At 44.2% G+C, this 21524-nt stretch overlaps 1 protein-coding gene across 2 annotated transcripts in view; it reads right to left on the minus strand.

Annotated features, from left to right (window-relative positions):
* The window catches only part of FRMD8 (FERM domain containing 8), a 134414-nt gene that overhangs the window by 38784 nt on the left and 74106 nt on the right, over window positions 1–21524 (minus strand). For both annotated transcript variants that reach the window (XM_056527078.1, XM_056527079.1), the window contains exon 9: window positions 3919–4062. In XM_056527078.1, the coding sequence (XP_056383053.1) occupies window positions 3919–4062 (144 nt within the window). The remainder of the gene's footprint in view (window positions 1–3918; window positions 4063–21524) is intronic.

A 21524-nucleotide genomic window follows, 5' to 3' on the forward strand; every position in this document is an offset into this window, starting at 1 on the left:
ACTACAGATACTGGAAGCCTGTGCTAGCATTTCTCCTGCGGTGTTGCTTTCAGTGTGTGAAGAGTGGGAGAAGAGGGTTGCACTGACAATCCAAACACAATGGGCAGCACATTGAACACATTTTATAAGTGGTCAGAAACTTGTAAAAAACTCATGAAAGAATAAAGTTACGTTAAAACCAAGCACATCATTGTTTTTCTTGTGAAATTCACAATAAGTTTGATGGGTCACATGACCCTCTTCCTATTGAAAAAACTAAAGTTGGATTCAAAATGGCAGACTTCAAAAGGGCCGACTTCAAAATGGCCATGGTCACCACCCATCTTGAAAAGTTTCCCCCCTCACCGATCCTGAATCTCCGGAAGAACCACAAGAGAACCATGCCCTCTGGGGCCAGAAGGGGGTAATCAGGACAACTGTCGCTCTGTCCGCCTTGATCTTTTTGATGACCCTGGGAATTAGTGCCAGGAGAGGGAAAGGGTAGGCTAAATCCCAATCCCATTTTTCGGAAAATGTTTCCACCGCCAGGGATCTGTCTGCTGGAGACAGTGAGAAAAGTTTGCTGATAGCAAACAGATCGACCTGCGGAATGCCCCATAATGCTGATATCTTCTGAAATACCTCGCCCTGATGAACCAAGTGACGACTCAGGAAGTCTGCTGTTGTGTTGAGCTCCCCTTTTAGATGTACTGCGGAGATTGATCTTAGCCGAGTCTCTGCGAAGGTTAGAACCTTCTCCTCCTATTCTGCCACTAGAAGGAAGTCATCTAGGTACGGGATGAAAATATAATCTCCCTCTCAGATGTGAGCAGCCGTCTCAGCTGCCACCTTCGTAAATACTTTTGGAGCAACTGCAATTCCGAAAGGCAGAATGCAAAACTGCAGGTGTAGCAACTGGGAGATTATACAAACCGCTAACCTTAGGTATTTTTGAAAAGCTCTAAATCGGCACATGAAGATATGCATATTTTAGATCCGGGAAAGACATGAAGCAGTTCCGAACAGGTGGTTGACTGTAGATTTTATTGTTTCTATTTTGAAACAATTGTACACAAGGAAGCGGTTTAGGGGCTTTAAGTTTATGATGACTCTGAAAGTCCTGTTTGGCTTCCTTACCAGGAACAGCGATAAGTAAAACCCCTGACCTTGTTCCTTCAGAGGTACCAGAGTCAAGACTCCTTTCTGTATTAAACACACAAACACACAACCTCCCCCTCTAGAAAAGACTGACCTGTAGAACCTGAGGGACTTTTTGTAATTATGGAACGAGTAGGTGGCAGGCCAATGAACTCCAACTGAAGGCTGTCTCTGATGGTTTGTAAGACCCAAGAACTTCCCTAAAATAGTTTCCCACTCTGGGAAGAATTCTCTTAGCCTGCCACCTACTCGTAAGATCCCGACACTGGGAGTTGGACTTTTTGGAAGAAGTGCTGGGCTGGTTGAACATGATCCCACTTACTCTATAGGAGAACTTCTACCTATGGGACTGATCTTTGTTTTTGTTCTGACTAACCCCCATCCCCTGAAAATGAACGGGCTGGTTCTGTCTAGGGGGCTGCGTAACTGGAAAACACTTTCTTGTCCCCAGTTTTTTTCTAACAGATAAAGTTAGAACAGATCCAAATAAAAGTTCTCCCTCACTTGGTATGGAACACAACTTCTTTTTTGAGCTACTATCTCCTGACCAATTTTTAAGCCAAAGAGCACGCTTTGCCGAATTAGTCAAGGCTGACGACCTGGCCGATAACCGCAAAAAAAAATAAAAAAAATATAAAGCGTCCGCCTTCTATAATGGTTGGCAGAAAAGACCAAATCTGTTCCCTAGGGACATTATCCTGTAAATCTGTAGACTTGTTACTGTGGGTTTTTAAGTAGTTCTCCCGCAGTCTCCCAAGCTCTTTTAAAAAAAACTTTCTGCTTTCTTATACATAGGTTTATTTAAAGGCCCCAAATTCTCAAAAGAATGGCTACATCTATCTTAGGTGGACGGTCCCAATTTTTGGTATCAGTCTCATTAAATGGGTATTTTCTTTTGATGCCATGCCTATGCCTTGGGAATAAAATATTTTTTTCTGGATTTTCTCATTCTCTATTTATTAGTTGTGAGACAGTCTTGTGGATAGGGAAGACTCTACATTTCTTGACCTCAAGACCTTCAAACATCATATCTTGAATAGATTTCTGTTCCTTGAGCTCTTACAACCACATGTCTGCTCCAACTGCCTTGATCAATTGATCTGTATCCCCTGCCAAAAACAGTGGCTTCCCAAACAGATAATCCTCCATGGCTGGGAATCATCCTCTGTAGGGGACCATGACTAACACATAGCATGAGGAGGGGAAAATAAAAAAATAAAAAAGTCAGAGCGAGCCATAACCAAACCTTTATCCTACTCAATCACAATAGGCACAGAAGGGGTTACTACATGTTGCGATGGGGTGGCTACCAGGAGAAAGCCTTTAAGAGTTTTTTCAACATCTCCTTGCAATAACAGCGACTGAGTCTCTGCATCAATTGAACTCACATCAGCACATTGCCAAATCACGGTACCATAGATGGGTTCCTGGAAGAGGATTCCCTATGGTCCCGAACTGTACTTCCTCCTGAATGCTTGCTATACGGCTGTCCAGTGCACACAAAGAAGTAGAGAGAGAGTCAGCCAAAGGAAATCCTTTTTAAATCTGCCACTCTGAGAAGGCCCCTGGATGTGGCCTCTGACATCACTTCCGGCATCAGCCTCTCTCCTCCCAGTCGTCACTTCTTGATCCGGGATCAGAGAGACTCAGCCCTGCCTCCAAGATGGTCGCAGCCACCAGAGCTCCTCGCATGACTCAGCGGGAGCTCCGGACCCCTTCCAGCACCCTGCAGAAGAGGACGAGCACCGGAGTCCTCCTCAGGGTAAGAGTATGTCCGCAATAATTTCCCGCAACCACGGGCAGATCACTGCAGCAGGGAACAGAGGGGCAGAGAGAGCTGGAGGTGGACAGCAGTATAGGGGAGTTTACTGCTTCTGGGGGTGCTGCTAGAAGAATCCTCCCCACCAGGGGGTAATAGAAGTCTTGAATATCCCAAACCTAATGGATTAAAATTTGCCTCCCAGGACCTCATCCACCAATGTCCACAGCCTCCCCCAAGAGGCATGGACTACTCCAGGCTTCCTAGGGATAGGAAACCACTGAGGCATAGGAGGGCTGTACTTCCTTTTGTACTCTATTGGGGGACGGGAAATAGAAAAAAAAAACAAAAAAAAAACAAAAACATGCCATTTTGTAACTTTTGGAGGCTTTCGTTTCTATGCAGTGCACTCTTTAGTACAAATGACATTATCTTTATTCTGTAGGTCCATACGATTGAAACGATACCCAATTTCTATAGGATTTATTTTGTTTTACTTCTTTTAAAAATGATATTTTTGTGCCACGATATGTAGTATTTAATCAATGTGGGAGGGCTCTTTTGTGCCACGATATGTAGTATTTAATCAGCACCATTTTTGTTTTGATGGGACTTTTATTTTAAATGGGAAAAGGGGGCGGGGGAAGGGAAAAGGGGGCCAATACCATCCCACCATGAAGCACTCTCAGCTCCTGAGCGTGCGTATATGTAAGCATCCTTAAGGTGTTAAAAAAATAAATAAAATGCTCTCGCTCCCCGGTCCGTCAAATCTTCTGGTCCATACTGCAGTCAGTATGGGTGGAACTGCCTGCTCAGCCAATCAATGGGCTGAGTAGGCAGTTTATGTCTGCAAGTAACATGCTCAGAAGAAGAGGACTGCAGAGAACCAGAAGTGACAGCAGCGGGGGAGGTGTGTGTTTATTTATTTTTATGCAAAGAAAGGCATATACAAATCGTAATACTCAAGAAATCTGTGGATGGTAAATCTGTAGATGGTAATAAAGAAAACCCTTAAACAATACCTGCTTAGAATATATTTTCAGCAATTTATTTACTGGTGCTCCTTCATTGTCTCCATCAAATTCAAGCCACAGAATGTGTTCTTTCTCATCAGGAAATGTGTGATCCCAGGACAGCTCTGCAAATTTTAAACTCAGAAGGACATGCTGTAATAAAGGAAAAATATATTAAGTCATTGAAGCTAAAGATCCTGAATATTGAGCTATATAAAATACAGTATGGTAATATACAGGTAGTGTATTCTTTTTAAATCAGAAACTCAAATATCCAACATCTTCTATTTTTGCCAGTCATTGACGCAGTTAAACACTGTCATACATTGGAACTGCAGAAGAAAGAAACAAGGGAACACCCAAAACGTGTGTTGCACACCCACACAAAAAAATTGACAAATGGCATATGATCATGCAATTATATAAAATGGCCAATTTAATACAATTAAACTCAAGAAAAACTTAAGTAATACCATCAAAAACAAAGAGGGGGCAGAAAATGTAGCAAAATGCTCAAGTGTGGTTGAAAACACATTGTTGATATGGAAATCAATACTTGTAACACATACAATGTAATGCAAACCTGGGAGGGACCATAAAAAAAAAAAAAAAAAAAGAGAGGTCGATCAGGTACATGATACTGAAAAGTTTAAATATAATAAAAATCTGGAATACCCCTTTAAAAAGGAGAACATTTACCCATTCAGCCACACTAAACAAAAATACACCAGGTTGTAGTGCGGGTGAACAGGAGACCGATGCAGGTTCTCTGACTAATATACATATCTGAAGTCTGCCACCCGATCCCTCTGAAGATTGGCTTCTTTCTGCGCTTAACTGCGCGCTGGAGGTGGGCCCGCCGGCTGCATTTGAATATTCATGGTCGCTGGTAAGCGCTTGTGCCTACTGAGCGCTCACCTGACCAGCGACCATGAATATTCAAAATCCAGACGGCAGCCCCCTTCAAGTCAGAGTACCCCGAATATGAATATAGGCCCTCAGCCATATGGATGTATATTCGACCCTGTATTTTGACTGTCAGAATATTTTAAATACACCAAGTTATACAATAGCTCCCCCTTTGGGTGGACCACCAGAGCCTTTAACCTTTTTTTTTTTTTTTTTTTTTTTTTAAGAGTGAGGAGACAATAGACATTCCATCATCAAGTAGTTTAAACTGTCGGGTAACAGACAAGCTACAAATCATTAAGCTATCAAACAAAATGTTGAGTAAGAGTCAATAGCAAATACTTGCAAAAGGCCTTTCCTTTTCTCCAACCCCAAATTATCATTTATTCAGCTCGGTTAAAGACATCAATTTGCACAGAAACTGGCCCTGCACAAGTATCATGAAATTCAGTCACGTACTGGCATCTCATTGACACAGAGGGAGGAAGAAGCTGTAGCAACTTTAAACTTTCTCATTCAGCAATTAAATTAAAATCTATATTCTCATTCAGAGTATCAGTGGCCCTTCACCACCAATGGCCCCCTTTTTCACCTTAAAACCAAAAGTAAAAACATCCCCCCTTTTGGCCAGTACAGCAACATAGATACTTTTGTGCAACTTACCCAAGATTTGAGTCCAATCGGGTCGAATAAAAACAGGACACCCACCAAACTGAATAAATCAGAATAGCAAGCTTTGACCTCAAATAGAAATGACAAAACCATAGAGATCAAACCATCTGATAAGGGCGGCAACGTAGTTGTAATGTTTAAAGATGACTATCTTGCCATGGCCCTCAGACTGTTGACCCATTGACTTATGAAATCCTTTCTACAAATCTTACTAAGACATATCTTGGGGAACTGAAAAATATGTTAGGTTTGGCCAAAAGCAACAACCTCATTACTGATTATGAGCTCAGGACTGTTTTTAATCCTACACCGTTTGTGGCTACATTCTACACCATCCCTAAACTTCACAAAAAGACTACTCCAATATCCAGAAGGCCAATAGTGTCTGGGAATGATAATCTGACACAGGAATGCAGCCGTTCTATAGACCAGATCATTTTACCATACTTCTTAAGAGACACTAAAGACAAGGGGGGAGATTTATCAAAACCTGTCCAGAGGAAAAGTTGCTGGGTTGCCCATAGCAACCAATCAGATTGCTTCTTTCATTTTTGAAAAGGCCTCTGAAAAATGAAAGAAGCGATCTGATTGGTTGCTATGGAAAACTCAGCAACTTTTCCTCTAGACAGGTTTTGATAAATCTCCCCCAAGGTTCGTAAATTGCATGAGATCATAGTATACAAACCACATGTCTATTGAGTCTAGACATGAAGGCTTGATACAGCAATATTAGGCATGAGTTGAGTCTCACGGCAGTGATTTTTTTTTGAACACTAAAGGTACTAATTTTCATTTTCAAAAAGGTACTAATTTCATTCAAGGAGGACTATTGTAGATTCAATTAATTCTGGATGCATAATTTTGGTGTTTCATAGACTACATATTGATTTTTTGGGATGATGGTAGGGAACTTTTGGCATAGAATCACAATGAAATAAGGATTTTTTTTTTACGTCAGAATTTCATGACAATAAGATACATTGTTTGGATCGGATTGTCTGCATCAACAGATTGGGAACATAGATGTTTGATTGTTGCCCTAAGGAAACTGCAGTCAACAAGCTATTGGACTGGGAGAGCTGACATTCCACCCCACTTAAACGTGGGATTCCTGTAGGCCAGTTCCTCAGAACAAGAAGAAATTGTTCCCAAGAAAAAAATTTGTGAAATTAACAACACGCTTTAGGAACAGCGGTTATCCCAGTAGCTGTTTTAAAAAAAAAAAAAAGCCATATTGGAGGGCCAACAAGACCCCAAGATTGAAACTACTTGATGATAAGATCAAAAGTATTGTGACTGAACCTAAAATCATCAGGTGTATTGGAACATCTGTCAACCAGTAAGATCGTGTTATGCGAATTATGAGCAGATACTGACCCATCCTAAGGTCAGATGATGATTTGAAAGGACTTGTAAAACATGTATTCTAGCATTACGTATAGAAGAGGATCTAACCTGAAAGATGTTTTAGTGCATAGCCATTATGGTACGGAAAAGACTACGTGGCTTACTAATCCTAATACAGGAACATGTCCGTGTGGACAGTGTACTTTTTGTCCATACGTAGGAAGACTGAAAGAATTTGTTAATCCAGTGGACCATTATATAAATTGTACAATTTTATCAACTGTAAGAGTAAGGGCATAGTGTATGTCAGCACATGCAAAAAAAAAACAATCCAGGAGTTTCAAATTTTGAAATATTTTTGTGCCATTAGAACAGAAGACGATACCCCAATAACAAGACATTCGGGAAATGGGGGCGACCATAAAAATTAACAGTTTTGGGGACTGCATCAGATTAAGCTTGGTCCGAGGGGAGGTAATCTGGATAAAATTCTGCTAAAGGAGGAATCGAAATGGATATTTTGGCTAAAAATATTAAGCCCTCGGGGGCTTAAACGAGGGATTCACTTATACAGTTTCTATCTAACTACCAGCCATATGTTTTATCTATATATTCAGCATCTTTAACCCGTCCCGGACACAGGGCATACAGGTACGTCCTGGGACTTGAGGACCCAGGGCGTACCTGTACGCCCTGGACATTTCCGTTGACCACCTGTGCAAACCCCTGAGGGGGTCCTGAGACCAATTCAGTCAGGCGATTCACAGCAAATCTAGGTCAATTGGGTCTTCGGTGGCCTGAAAAAAAAAAAAAGGGGGTGATGGGTGCTGTCCGAGACAGCACCTATCACCCTTTACCAGCAGGATTAAAGGGTAAAAATTCAAATTAAAAAAACAGCTCGTACGTCACTGTTTCCAAAAAGGAGCCTTGAACTGTTGCAAAACAACAACTCCCAGTATTGCCGGACAGACATTGCCTATCCAGACATGCTGGGAGTTTTGCAACAGCTGGAGGCACCCTGTTTGGGAAACACTGCTGTAGGGTATTTTTTGCATCGGAGGCAAGTGTAATGCTTGCCTCCGGGTCCATCTCTATGCAAATCCCTAATTTAGGCCTCAAATGCGCATGGCGCTCTCTCACTTTGGAGCCCTGTCGTATTTTAAGGCAGCATTTTAGTGATAAAATGTCATTTACACATCTGACTTTAACGTAAAAAGTCAAACATCTGTGGGGGGCTGTCACTATACCCCTTCTTACGTGCCTTGAGGGGTTTAGTTTCCAAAATAGTATGCCATGTGGGTTTTTTTTTTTGCTGGTCTGGCATAATAGGCTCCTCGCTCCTTCCCTTCTGAGACCTCTACTGCGCCCGCAGAGCACTTTACATCCAAATAAGGTATTTCCTTACTCAAGAGAAATTGGGTTACAAATTTTATATATTTTTTTCTTTTTATCCCTTAGAAAAATTTCAAAAAGGGGTCTACAAGCAGGGCCGGTGTGAGGTGGTTTTTTGCGCCCCCGTAGATCCATGCGTCCGCTCCTCCCCCAGCTCTCCGAATATTTCCGAAGCTAGAGCTGGGGCAAGGGGAGGAAGGAGGTACACGCCCCCTCCCTGAGCTCGCCTGGACGCAGATCTCCACGGCACGCCCCCTCCCTGAGGACATAGATCTCCACGGCAGGTCCCTCCCTCATCTCCCCTCCCTGAGGACATAGATCTCCATGGCAGGTCCCCTCTCTCATCTCCCCTCACTGAGGACGTAGAGCAGTGCTCCCAATGAGCTCTATGTGTAAAGGGGGACATACTGCACGGGCTCTTTAGCCCATGCAGTATGTCCCCCTTTAGCCTGTACAGTTTGTCCCCCTTTAGCCTGTACAGTTTGTCCCCCTTTAGCCCGTGCAGTATGTCCCCCTTTAGCCCGTGCAGTATGTCCCCCTTTACACATAGAGCTCATTGGAAGCACTGCTCTACGTCCTCAGCTCGGGGAGATGAGGGAGGGGACCTGCCGTGGAGATTTACATCCTCAGCTCGGGGAGATGAGGGAGGGGACCTGCCGTGGCGATCTATGTCCTCAGGGAGGGGAGATGAGGGAGGGGACCTGCCGAGGAGATCAATGTCCTCAGGGAGGGGAGATGAGGGAGGGACCTGCTGTGGAGATCTATGTCCTCAGGGAGGGGGCGTGCCGTAGAGATCTGCGTCCAGCCGAGCTCAGGGAGGGGAGATGAGGGAGGGGGCATGAACCTCCTCCCTTCCCTTGCTCTGCCCTCCCCCAGTTCTAGCTTCGGAAATGTTCGGAGAGCTGGGGGAGGAGCGGACGCATGGATCTACGGGGGCACAAAAAACCCACCTCACACCGGCCTTAGGTGTTCAGGCACCCTGTGCAAGCTAACCTTGTGGCGCCCCCCCCCTCTCCCCCTTGGCCTGCCCACAACAATATTATTTTAGGGATAAGTTACAGATCGCGGGGGGTCAGAGCATTGGGCCCCCCGCTATCTCCTGCACGGGGTCCCGGCAGTTGGCTGGAAGGGGGGCTTTCCATACGGAGTGCCGGCAGACACCGCCCTCCATGTACCCCATAGAGATACATGGAGGGGGTGTGCCCAACGCGGCTTCCTGCGGGGTACAGATGCCAGCTTCCAGCAAACTGCCGGGGCCTGTGCAGGAGATCGCGGGGGAAGGGGGGGAGTACTGCTGAGACCCCAACCCCCCCCCCCCCCCCCCCCGATCACCTCGGTTGAAGTGTTTCTCCAGCTGTTGGAAAGCTAAAACCCCCATCATGTCTGGAGAGCCTCAGGCATTATGGGAGCTGTAGTTTTGTAACAGCTGGAGAGACACAGATTGGACACGGTTTTACCCATCATCACTGCAGAACTTACAAGTGACTACAGCTCTGATGGGACAGTCAGGAGAATACACAATGATATCAGTGACCTGACTGACGTCTTCTGACTTGAGTGATATCTTCTCTGTTATCTTTTCTTCTTCATCTGGTCCAGAGACCAGGTCTTCCTCCAGCTCCATCTTCTCTGCAGAGTCTGACATCCAGACATCATTGGCTCCTCACTGTCAGCAGATCCTCATCCTCTGCATGAAGACAGTAATCATTATAACCTTGCCAGAAAGTGTACCCTAAATAAAATACTGCCATACACTGTACCCACTGAATATAATCCTGCCACACACTGTACCCTGAATTTTAATACTGCTATAGACTGTACCCACTGAATATAATACTGTCATACACTGTACCCACTGAATATAATACCGTCATACACTGTACCCACTGAATATAATACCGCTATACACTGTACCCTAAAGAAAATACTGACCCACACTGAACCCTGAATATAATACTGCTATACACTGTACCCACTAAATATAATCCTGCCACACACTGTACCCTGAATATAATTCTAACATACATGCATACACATGGTATATACATATACACCTCCTCTTATCCTGTGTCCTCATCACGCCCAAAACCCCCACCAAACCCCCCTTGCGCCTCTCATCACCCCCCCCTTGCGCCTCTCATCACCCCCCCCCCTTGCGCCTCTCATCACCCCCCCCCCTTGCGCCTCTCATCACCCCCCCCCCTTGCACCTCTCATCACCCCCCCCCTTGCACCTCTCATCACCCCCCCCCCTTGCACCTCTCATCACCCCCCCCCCTTGCACCTCTCATCACCCCCCCCTTGCACCTCTCATCACCCCCCCCCCCTGCACCTCTCATCACCCCCCCCTTCTTGCACCTCTCATCACCCCCCCCTTGCACCTCTATTCACCCCCCCCTTGCACCTCTATTCACCCCCCCCTTGCACCTCTATTCACCCCCCCCTTGCACCTCTATTCACCCCCCCCTTGCACCTCTATTCACCCCCCCCTTGCACCTCTATTCACCCCCCCCCCATCCCACAAGTTAACTTACCCTGCTGGGGATCGGTGCAGCGGCGTTAGGCTTCTGCTGCTCCTGTCACTGAACGGGGGAGGATGCTGGAGATCGCGTGGGACGTAAGCAGGGACAGGTCAGGTGATTAAAGTAGACGTGCGTGCCTGCGCGGGGCACTTGACGCCTCTACTCCAATCAGCCCTTGGCCTGTCCGGCCCAGCAATGATTGCCCAGCAATGATGGCCCGCGCCGTAGAAAGGTAAATGAATAGAAATGTGCGGGCCCACTATGACTATGAGGCCCGGTCATAGTCCTTGCGGGCACCCAGCGCCAGCGGTCAGTGAGTGACAGTCGCAGTCACTCTCTGACAAACCAGTTTATAAAAAAAAAAAAAAAAAAAAAAAAACTGTGTCGGACGCCAGGCGCCCCTGTTGCTATTGCACCCTGTGCGGCCGCACAGCTCGCACACCCCAAAGGCCGGCCCTGTCTACAAGAACATGAAAGTGTAAAAAATGAAGATTTTGAATTTTGTCCTTCAATTTACTGCTATTCCTGTGAAACATCTAAAAGGGTTAAATTTGCATACTTTGAGGGGTGCAGTTTATAAGGTGTAATTTATGGGGTATTTCTAATATGAAGGCCCCTCAAATCCACTTCAAACTGAACTGGTCCCTGAAAAATTCAGATTTTGAAAATTGTGTGAAAAATTGGAAAATTGCTGCTGAACTTTGAAGCCCTCTGGTGTCTTCCAAAAGTAAAAACATGTCAACTTTATGATGAAAATATAAAGTAGACATATTGTATTTGTGAATCAATATATAATTTATTTGGAATGACTGTTTTCCTTACAAGCAGAGAGCTTCAAAGTTAGAAAAATGCAACATTTTCATCAAATTTTGGAATTTTTCACCAAGAAATGATGCAAGTATTGGCAAAAATTTACCACTAAAATGAAGTAGAATATGTCACGAAAAAACAATCTCTGAATCAGAATGAAAAGTTAAAGCATCCCAGAGTTATTAATGCTTAAATTGAAAGTGGTCAGATGTGCAAAAAATGGCCGGGTCCTTAAGGTGAAAATGGGCTGGGTCCTTAAGGGGTTAAAGTGACAGTGGTCAGATGTGCAAAAAATGCTCTGGTCCTTAAGGTCATAATGGGCTTGGCCCTTAAGGGGATAAATAAAAAGTAGTATTGTATTTTTCAGTAGAGTTTTGTTATGCATGAGCGTCATTTATGAACCCTCTGGGTATCATCATGTGGTGCCTTTATAACCATTTTGATACAGATGAGACTAGGCATCTCTCAACCTCTCTGATCATGTGTTAAAGATAGAATGTATGATACCGTCACCTCATTCTATTAACCCGTTATAGTGAGTTTTTTGTAGTTTTTTTGCAACCGTGTGGGTCAATTTGTAGCTGGAGTACACACTTCTGGCAAACAGCCATTCGTTTCCTATGGTATCTATAGTTCAGTATGTTGTCTAATTTTTGATCATAAGGTGTAATATTTACAATTCAGTGGCAGTCTTCGATCCTCCTTGGCCCTGATGTGGCTGTTCCCTTGAGATGGGGATCATGTATAAAGATTTATCTTTTATTGAACATAGAATCAGTTGTGACTCAGCATATAAACTGTATTTATTAATTAATGTAATGGATTTATAGTTAGGTTTGCTTGTCATCAGTGCAGAGTAGGGTGTTCTGGCTTGGCTAGTGAGAGGCACTGACAAGGAGCAAAATACTCCGAAACAGCGCTGTCTGCAGATGGGTCCTCTTCCCTTCTGGGGAAAAGTCTGGCTTGATGTGAAATCCTGATCAGTTTGAGATTCCATAACTGGAGCTAAAGCTGATATCCAGGGAATGTAATGAGCTGCTTTGCATATTTCCTTTCCCAGAAAGCCTGTGGAGAGCTAATGGCCTTTTTTTAAATCTCCATACAACAGAAATGGTGCCTCTCTATAAGAGGAATACTTTTTGCCTATATATTTAGACACAAGGCAAGGTTGCATGTAAAGAAAGGATGTTTTTTTCAGTCCCTTATCTGGACAGTATAATCTGTATAAGTAACTGCAGATCTGCAAATCACTTAAAACTTAGCTTTTAATAAATTTCCATAAAATGCTATAATAGGACCTAAACATATATAGGAAATAATACAAGCGCAATATATATGATCTAATGATGAGTAGCTGCCTTGCACAATATAGGGTCCTGTATACCTATATGGTTAGTGGTTTTACCCACCTAATATAAATAAATATAAAGTGCTGGTGCTTAATAAAGTGACAGAATATAAAGGATGTAAATGAATAGTATTTATTGAATATAAAATATAAAGTGCAGTGTGTCTCTTACAATAGATCTGTCTGATGTAGTCTCAGTATCACAGATGATCTATAAAGTGCTGGGTGCTGGAGTTACCGTATATCTGTGAATTTCAATTGAAGTTCCTGCAAGCTGGGGGAGTTAATTGGTATCAATGAGTCTTGCTGTGTCAATTTTCCAATTTGCTTCTGATTTGAAGTGTTGGAGAGGAGATTAACTTGGCTACTAGTATTGCAGAAAGAAAAAATGTGTATATTTATGTTCCACTTGAGACAGTTGGTAGATAGTGGTGAATGAAGCGCATTCAGTTGTGGTTTCCGGGGGTTCCGTTCGGTGCCTCCTTGGAGTCCTCGCTGTACTGCAGTCCGGTTATGTTTAAGGGTGCAGGCCGGGATAAGGGACAGCCCCGGCCGGGGGCGTGTCTACCTTCCTCGCTGCCTGAGAGAGTCAATCAGCTGTTTTTTCCCGCGTGACGTCACTACGGGACTAGTTTCGGGGACGTACTGTCTCCTTCCTCTGGGATAGCTTCCTGCCTGGATTCTCCGCTTCTTATGATCGTCTCTCATTAACCGCTTCAATGCCAGTGAGTAGTTTATGATTCTTCCAAGAACCCGAACATTTCAAAATCTATGTTTAAACCATGTGGTGCTCCTGTGTTTAATTCGAAGATCCATTTGGCCTCTATTCTAGACATTTGGGCAATGAAGTTACCCCCTCTCCAGTTGGGGGTAATTATTTCTAGGCCAAAGAATTGGGCATTTTTATTTCTGAATTGTGTTTTTTTCTGAAATGATTGGAGAGGGGATGTCCATCAAAACTCCTTTTTACATTATAAATGTGTTCTTTTAAATGCTGGATGAGGGATCTCTTTGTGCGGCCTATGTATAATTTCTTACAAGCCTATGTATAATTTCTCAAATAATTATAGATATACCAGTAATAACCACTTATTCAAATCAAAGCCATAAAATTTAAAGGATAATTAAAAAACACTGGCATTTGCTAAAAGATGACAAAGTGATAGGGGAAAAACTAACATCAAAACCAAAATTCATTTTAAAAAAAAGCTAAAAATCTAGGCAATTTCAGCGCACCATCAAACAGAAACATAGGCGAGCTCCCACACAAATGCAATTAACGGGAGGTATAAAATTAAATCCCTTACCTAATGGTTTTTTTCCGTGCAAAAATTGCAATGCATGTAAATGCATGATAGCCCAACCAATGCAAATCATCAATAATTTTGAAACAAATAAAAAGATCTCTCAACATATACATTGCAAAACTAGAGGGGTAATTTATGGCATCCGATCCCCTTGTGTGAAATTATACATAGGCCGCACAAAGAGATCCCTCATCCAGCGTTTAAAAGAACACATTTATAATGTAAAAAGGAGTTTTGAGGGACATCCCCTCTCCAATCATTTCAGAGAAAAACACAATTCAGAAATAAAAGATGCCCAATTCTTTGGCCTAGAAATAATTACCCCCAACTGAAGAGGGGGTAACTTCATTGGCCAAATGTCTAGAAAGGAGGCCAAATGGATCTTCGAATTAAACACAGGAGCACCGCATGGTTTAAACATAGATTTTGAAATGTTCGGGTTCTTGGAAGAATCATAAACTACTCACCGGCATTGAAGCGGTTAATGAGAGACTATCATAAGAAGCAGAGAATCCAGGCAGGATCTGTCCCAGAGGAAGGAGACCAAAACTAGTCGGAAGTTCGTTCTTTGGATTCCAAAACTATTCGTAGTGACGTCACGCGAGAAAAAACAGCTGATCGACTCTCAGGCAGCGAGGAAGGTAGACACGCACCCGGCCGGGGCTGTCCCTTATCCCGGCCTGCACCCTTAAACACAACCGGACTGCAGTACAGCGAGGACTCCAAGGAGGCACCGAACGGAACCCCCGGAAACCACAACTGAATGCGCTTCATTCACCACTATCTACCAACCGTCGCAAGTGGAACATAAATATATACATTTTTTCTTTCTGCAATACTAGTAGCCAAGTTCATCTCCTCTCCAACACTTCAAATCAGAAGCACATTGGAAAATTGACACAGCAAGACTCATTGATACCAATTAACTCCCCCAGCTTGCAGGAACTTCAATTGAAATCCACAGATATAACTCCAGCACCCAGCACTTTATAGATCATCTGTGAAACGGAGACTACATAAAACAGATCTATTGTAAGAGACACACTGCACTTTATATTCAATAAATACTATTCATTTACATCCTTTATATTTTGTCACTTTATTAAGCGCCAGCACTTTATTATTTCTATGTTTAGGTCCTAATAAATAAATAAACACCATGTGCCATCAAACAACCACATTCACACAGTGACCACACTGCCCGCAACCACTGTGCAGACGCAGTAGGTGATCCCCACCGCATTAGTACAGCACCACTGTGTTTTGTATGCTCATCGGGACAGGCAGCCCGATCCAGCTGCATTTCCTGGGTCCTTGTTTCCCTACTAAGCGGTGTTGCGAGTAACCACTTTTAGGAATAATAGAGTGACTATTTGTTATGGGCATAATCTGGTAACCCAACTTCTCAACCAGACAATGACATGGCCATTACATTGATTGTAGATAGGAGGGCACATCTATCATATTTATGCTGACAATTCTCAGTAATCAGCAGAGATTAATATTGGCATTTTAAACTTTCTGGACCATTAATATGTATATGTTATAATATGCAACACACGTTTGTCCCCTGAGGATACTACAGATACAGGTGGATGAAACTCGTAGAGAATTTGTATGGGCATTAGGGTCATTTGGTGGAATTAGGCACAGGTTCCCGTGTGGGGCCGCCCTTTTCATGGCGAAGCAACAATTGCCAAGAAGGGAAAAAAATAGGGCGAGCTAAGAACCTTTAGGTCAGCTTGGCCCCACCTGCCACATTTACACTTACAATTGTTCCTGGGTACTCCTGCATGGGCAGGGTACTGACCGTTTAACGGCTCTGCGGGCAGATACCGATTAACGCCTAGGTTGATGAAGGGAGCATTTGTGGTCCCTTAGCAGCTTCATCGAAAAGGGAGATTGAACCTGGAACCTTGCAGGTGCCTTCTGGCCCGGAGGGGAAGGGTAAGGTTTGTTGGGGGGCCTCTCTCCTTTCGGAGAAGGGCTTGCAATACACTAAAAAGTGCAAAAAGGATGCAGTCTAACACATTTTCACTTTTTCTTAGGGTGATTGAGAGCACGTTCATCTAGACAGTCCAGGCGGCATTGAAGAAGAGGAGTGAAGACCCCTCTTCTTCCCCATGTACCCCTGAAGTTATTGCCCAGTAGTTAGGCCCTGTGATCCGCCTCCCCCCACCCTACCCCATGCCCCTCCCCGATCACAGATTGTATTGTTTGGTTATTTCGATTTTGGTGTTTTTCTCTTTCAGGATTGAGGGGAGCGTTAGGCTACATGCACACCACGTTTTCCCTACGTTTTGAACCGTATACGGCTGGGGAGAGGGGGTGGAGAGTCAGGGGCGTGGCAACCGCATGCTGCCGTATGCGGTCCCCTATCTAATGTATTTCAACGAGCGACCGGAGTGAAACGCTGCCTCTGGTCGGCTCCGTTTGTCGGCAGCGTTTGTAGGTCCGGTCGGGAAACCGTATACGGGGCAAAACGGAGCCTACTGGAGGCAGCGTTTCACTCCGGTCGCTCATTGAAATACATTAGATAGGGGACCGCATACGGTTGCCCCGCCCCCGACTCTCCGCCCCCTCTCCCCAGCCGTATACGGTTCAAAACGTAGGGAAAATGTGGTGTGCATGTAGCCTTAGTGTAGCATGCTGCACGATGTATAACTTAGGGAACCTGTTCTATGTATTGTACTGCTATGCTTTGTGTGGCAGTAATTTATTGTATGACTTGTAACGACTGAACAATCAATAAAGCTACTTTCCTAGGCGAACTAGTAGAGCAACTCAGAGAGGGTGGAGATCCTGGAGCCAAGAGATCAGAAGCTTTCTCTCTCTGGCTGAGCACACAGACAGGGGGTCTGTGTGAGGGAGCACACAACAGTGTGTGAGACAAGTATGGAGACAGACGGGTTGTCTGAGCACACAGCAAGTTTGCAGGAAACCTGTGTTTTGGGTTGGCGGAGACTAGCTCTCCAATGGATAGTGAGGAAATTACTAATGCTTAGTTAGTGCCCCTACAGGCAAGGTTTTTGTTTGTTCCTAAGTGAAATATATGTTTTATTTTGTCATGGACCTGCTGTAATTAAGTGAAAATGTGTCCTTTTGGCTATGGTTAAGGACGATCCTGTAGCTATATCTCACTAACATTATATTTATATATCCATCCACACGCACACACGTGTATATGTATACAATGTATACCTCCTGACCAGCATGGGCTGTGCCCAAGGCTGTCTAATTACGAACATATTTTAGCTCCACTAGGAGTAGGTTTTCTCATCAGTATAGTGACGGGAGTCAGGGCTCCAGTACAGTATACAGTGGTGCGCTATGTACTACTATATACTATACAACCGGCAAGAGCTTCGTAGTTATGCATAGGTTTGGTGCATGGGTGGGGCTCCAGGAGCATGCTTAGAATCGCTTGCCGCTGCTTCGAGCCTGCTTGCAGGCAAGTATCCTTATCATCAATGTCACCTGTACTACTAGCCTGTTAGTGCAGGTGACACTGATGACAGATTCCGATTAGGAAGGCTATTATAAATTGGCATCTTCACAGGGACCCAGACGGCACTTTCACAGGAGCCCCCAAGAAGATTTTTGACCCCTTCCTCCGCAAACTAGGTCTGTCATGGTGCCACTAAGGGTGTATGGAGCGGGCTACTGACTCAAGCCCACTCCATACTCAGCGGCCCCCCGCAGCACGATGGCTATCCACTGTGGAGGTAGTCTGAGGACTTACCTCTCCTTCATGACCATCCACGGCTCTGCATTTGATAGAGCCAAATGATCGCAGAGGACACAGATCAATTAAGCTCTATGGAACTTCATTGATCTTTACAAGGAATCTGCTGCTTCCTCCTAAAAGTCCCAAATAGGGAACAAACAACAAAACAAATAATATGATATATATATATCTCCATCTATCTATCTGTATCACAAACACACACACACACACACTAACCCCTTCCCTATTAAAATTTCAAATAACCACCCTTTTCAGATTTTTCATATAAAAACAAAATGTAAATTTACTAAAAATAAACATATTTTGTATCGCCGTGTGCGTTTATGTCCAAACTATTAACCCCTTAAGGACCAAGTGCGTACAGGTACGCCTTTGCTCCCTGGTACTTAAGGGAATTTTGGTCCCCGCCGCGCCTTGGGCGGGGACCGGACTGGGATGACTGCTGATATCTATTCCGGGTCATATGGGTCTCCTGTGACCCAGAAAATAAGCGGGATCAGGGTTGTACAAGACACCCACGATCCCCCTGAAGGGATAGGAGCGAGGTGGCAGGAGTGCCACCCCTCCTATTGGTCGATCAGACGCAAACGACCAAAAGCAGATCGGGGGCGGGGGGTTTAGGGCTGGTTAATGTTCGGTACCCCCACTCTGCCCACCCACTGTTGTTCGGGCAGAGCAGTGGAACAGTCTGTGACCGGCGCCAGAGGTCACTTACCCTCCCAGCATGCACGGTCTGTCAGTGCATGCTGGGAGTTGTCGTGTTGCAACAGCAGGAGGTTTGTACAGGGTACATTCACATGGGCGGGTTTACAGCGAGTTTTCTGCTTCAAATTTGAGCTGCGGCAAATTTTCCGCCGCTGCGCAAACTCCTAGCGGGAAACTCACCGTAAACCTTTGCCAGTGTGAATGTACCCTAAAAAACACTACAATACCACAAAATAAAGGGTAAAACACTACATATACACCCCCTTACACTGTCTATCCCCTCCCCCAATAAAAATGGAAAACGTATTGTACGGCAGTGTTTCCAAAACGGAGCCTCCAGCTGTTGCAAAACAACTGACTGTCCAGGCATGCTGGGAGTTTAGCAACAGCTGGAGGCACCCTGTTTGGGAATCACTGGTGTAGAATACCCCTATGTCTACCCCTATGCAATCCCCAATTTTGTTCTCAAATGCGCATGGCACTTTTTCACTTCGGAGCCCTGTCATATTTTAAGGCAACAGTTTAGGGCCACATATGGGGTATTTCTATACTTGCGAGCAATTACTTTACAAATTTTGGGGGCTTTTTCTCCTTTCACCCCTTATGAAAAGGAAAAGTTGGGGTCTACACCAGCATGTTCGTATTAAAAAAAAAAAAAAAAAAAAAAAAAAAGATTTTTTTACACTAACATAGTTACATAGTTAGTACGGTCGAAAAAAGACATATGTCCATCAAGTTCAACCAGGGAATTAAGGGGTAGGTGTGTGGCGCGATATTGGGGAAGGGATGGGATTTTATATTTCTTCATAAGTATTAATGGTATTTTGTTCCAGGAATGTATCTAATCCTGTTTTAAAGCTGTTAATTTTTCCTGCTGTGACCAGTTCCTGAGGTAGACTGTTCCATAAGTTCACAGTTCTCATGGTAAAGAAGGCGTGTCGCCCCTTGAGACTAAACTTTTTCTTCTCCAGACGGAGGGAGTGCCCCCTTGTCCTTTGGGGGGGGGGTTTAACCTGGAACAGTTTTTCTCCATATTTTTTGTATGGGCCATTAATATACTTATATACGTTTAGCATATCCCCCCTTAAACGTCTCTTCTCAAGACTAAACAATTGTAACTCCTTTAATCGCTCCTCATAGCTAAGATGTTCCATGCCCCATATTAGTTTAGTCGCGTGTCTCTGCACCCTTTCCAGCTCCACAGTGTCCCTTTTATGTACAGGCAACCAAAACTGAACAGCATATTCCAGGTGAGGCCGTACCAATGCTTTATAAAAGGGAGAGTATTATGTCCCTGTCCCTCGAGTCCATGCCTCTTTTTATACATGACAATATCCTGCCAGCCTTGGAAGCAGCAGCCTGACATTGCATGATATTCTGTAGTCTGTGATCTACAAGTACACCCAGATCCTTCTCTGCCAGTTTAATCCCCCCTAAGATATACGACGCATGCAGGTTATTAGTACCCAGATGCATAACTTTACATTTATCAACATTGAACCTCATTTGCCAAGTGGATGCCCAGACACTTAGTCTATCCAAGTCATCTTGTAACTTATGCACAACCTGCTGGTGTTGCCTCATACCTTATTTTCACAAGCGGTAAAAGGAAAAAAAGACCCCCAAAATTTGTAAGGCAAATTCTCCCGAGTACGGAAATACCTCATATATAGGCGGAAAATGCTCTGCGGGCGCACAACAAGACTCAGGAGTGAGAGCTCACAGTGTAAATTTGAAGCCTAAATTGGTGATTTGCACAGGGGTGGCTGATTTTACAGTGGTTCTGACATGAACGCAAAACAATTCCCACGTTTGACCCCATTTTGGAGACTTCACCCCTCACGGAACGTAACGAGGGGTATAGTGAGCCTTGACACCCCACAAGTGTTTGACGAATTTTCGTTAAAGTTGGATGGGAAAATGAAAAAAATAAATAAATAAATGTTTTCACTAAAATGATGGTGTTACCCTAAATTTTTTCATCCTCACAAGGGAAAATAGGAAAAATGCCCCCCAAAATTTGTAACCCCATTTCTTCTAAGTAAGAACAAACCCCATCTGTGGATGTAAAGTGCTCTGCGGGTGAACTACAATGCTCAGAAGAGAAGGAGCGCCATTGGGCTTTTGGATAGAACATTTTTTCCAGAATTGAAGGCCACGTGTGTTTACAGAGCCCCCATAGTGCCAGAACAATGGACCCCCCCACATGTGATGCCATTTTGGAAACTACACCCCTCACAATTTAATAAGGGGTGCAGTGAGCATTTACGCCCCACAGGTGTCTGACAGAATTTTGGAACAGTGGTCCATGAAAATGAAAAATGCAATTTTTCATTTGCACAGCCCACTGTTCCAAAGGTCTTGGCAAACGCCAGTGGGGTGTAAATGCTCAATGCACCCCATATTGCATTCTGTGAGGGGTGTAGTTTCCAAAGTGGGGTCACGTGGGGAGGGGGGGGGGGGGGAGGTCCACTGTTCTGGCACCATGGGGGCTTTGTAAATGCACATGGCCCCCGACTTCCATTCCAAACAAATTCTCTCTCAAAAACCCAATGGCGCTCCTCCTCTTCTGAGCATTGTAGTTCGCCAGCAGAGCACTTGATGTCCACGCATGGGGTATTTCCATACTCAGAAGAAATGGGGTTACAAATTTTGGAAGGCAATTTCTCCTATTACCCCAGCATTTTAGTGAAAAATTTTTTTTTCTTCATTTACACATCTGACTTTAACAAAGTCGTCAAACAACTGTGGGGTGTTAAGGCTCACTGTTCCCCTTGTTACGTTCCTTGAGGGGTGTAGATTCCAAAATAGTATGCCATGTGTTTTTTTTTTTGCTGTTCTGGCACCATAGGGGCT

This window comes from Hyla sarda, chromosome 6 (genome assembly GCF_029499605.1).
Source record: "Hyla sarda isolate aHylSar1 chromosome 6, aHylSar1.hap1, whole genome shotgun sequence".
Taxonomy (NCBI): domain Eukaryota; kingdom Metazoa; phylum Chordata; class Amphibia; order Anura; family Hylidae; genus Hyla; species Hyla sarda.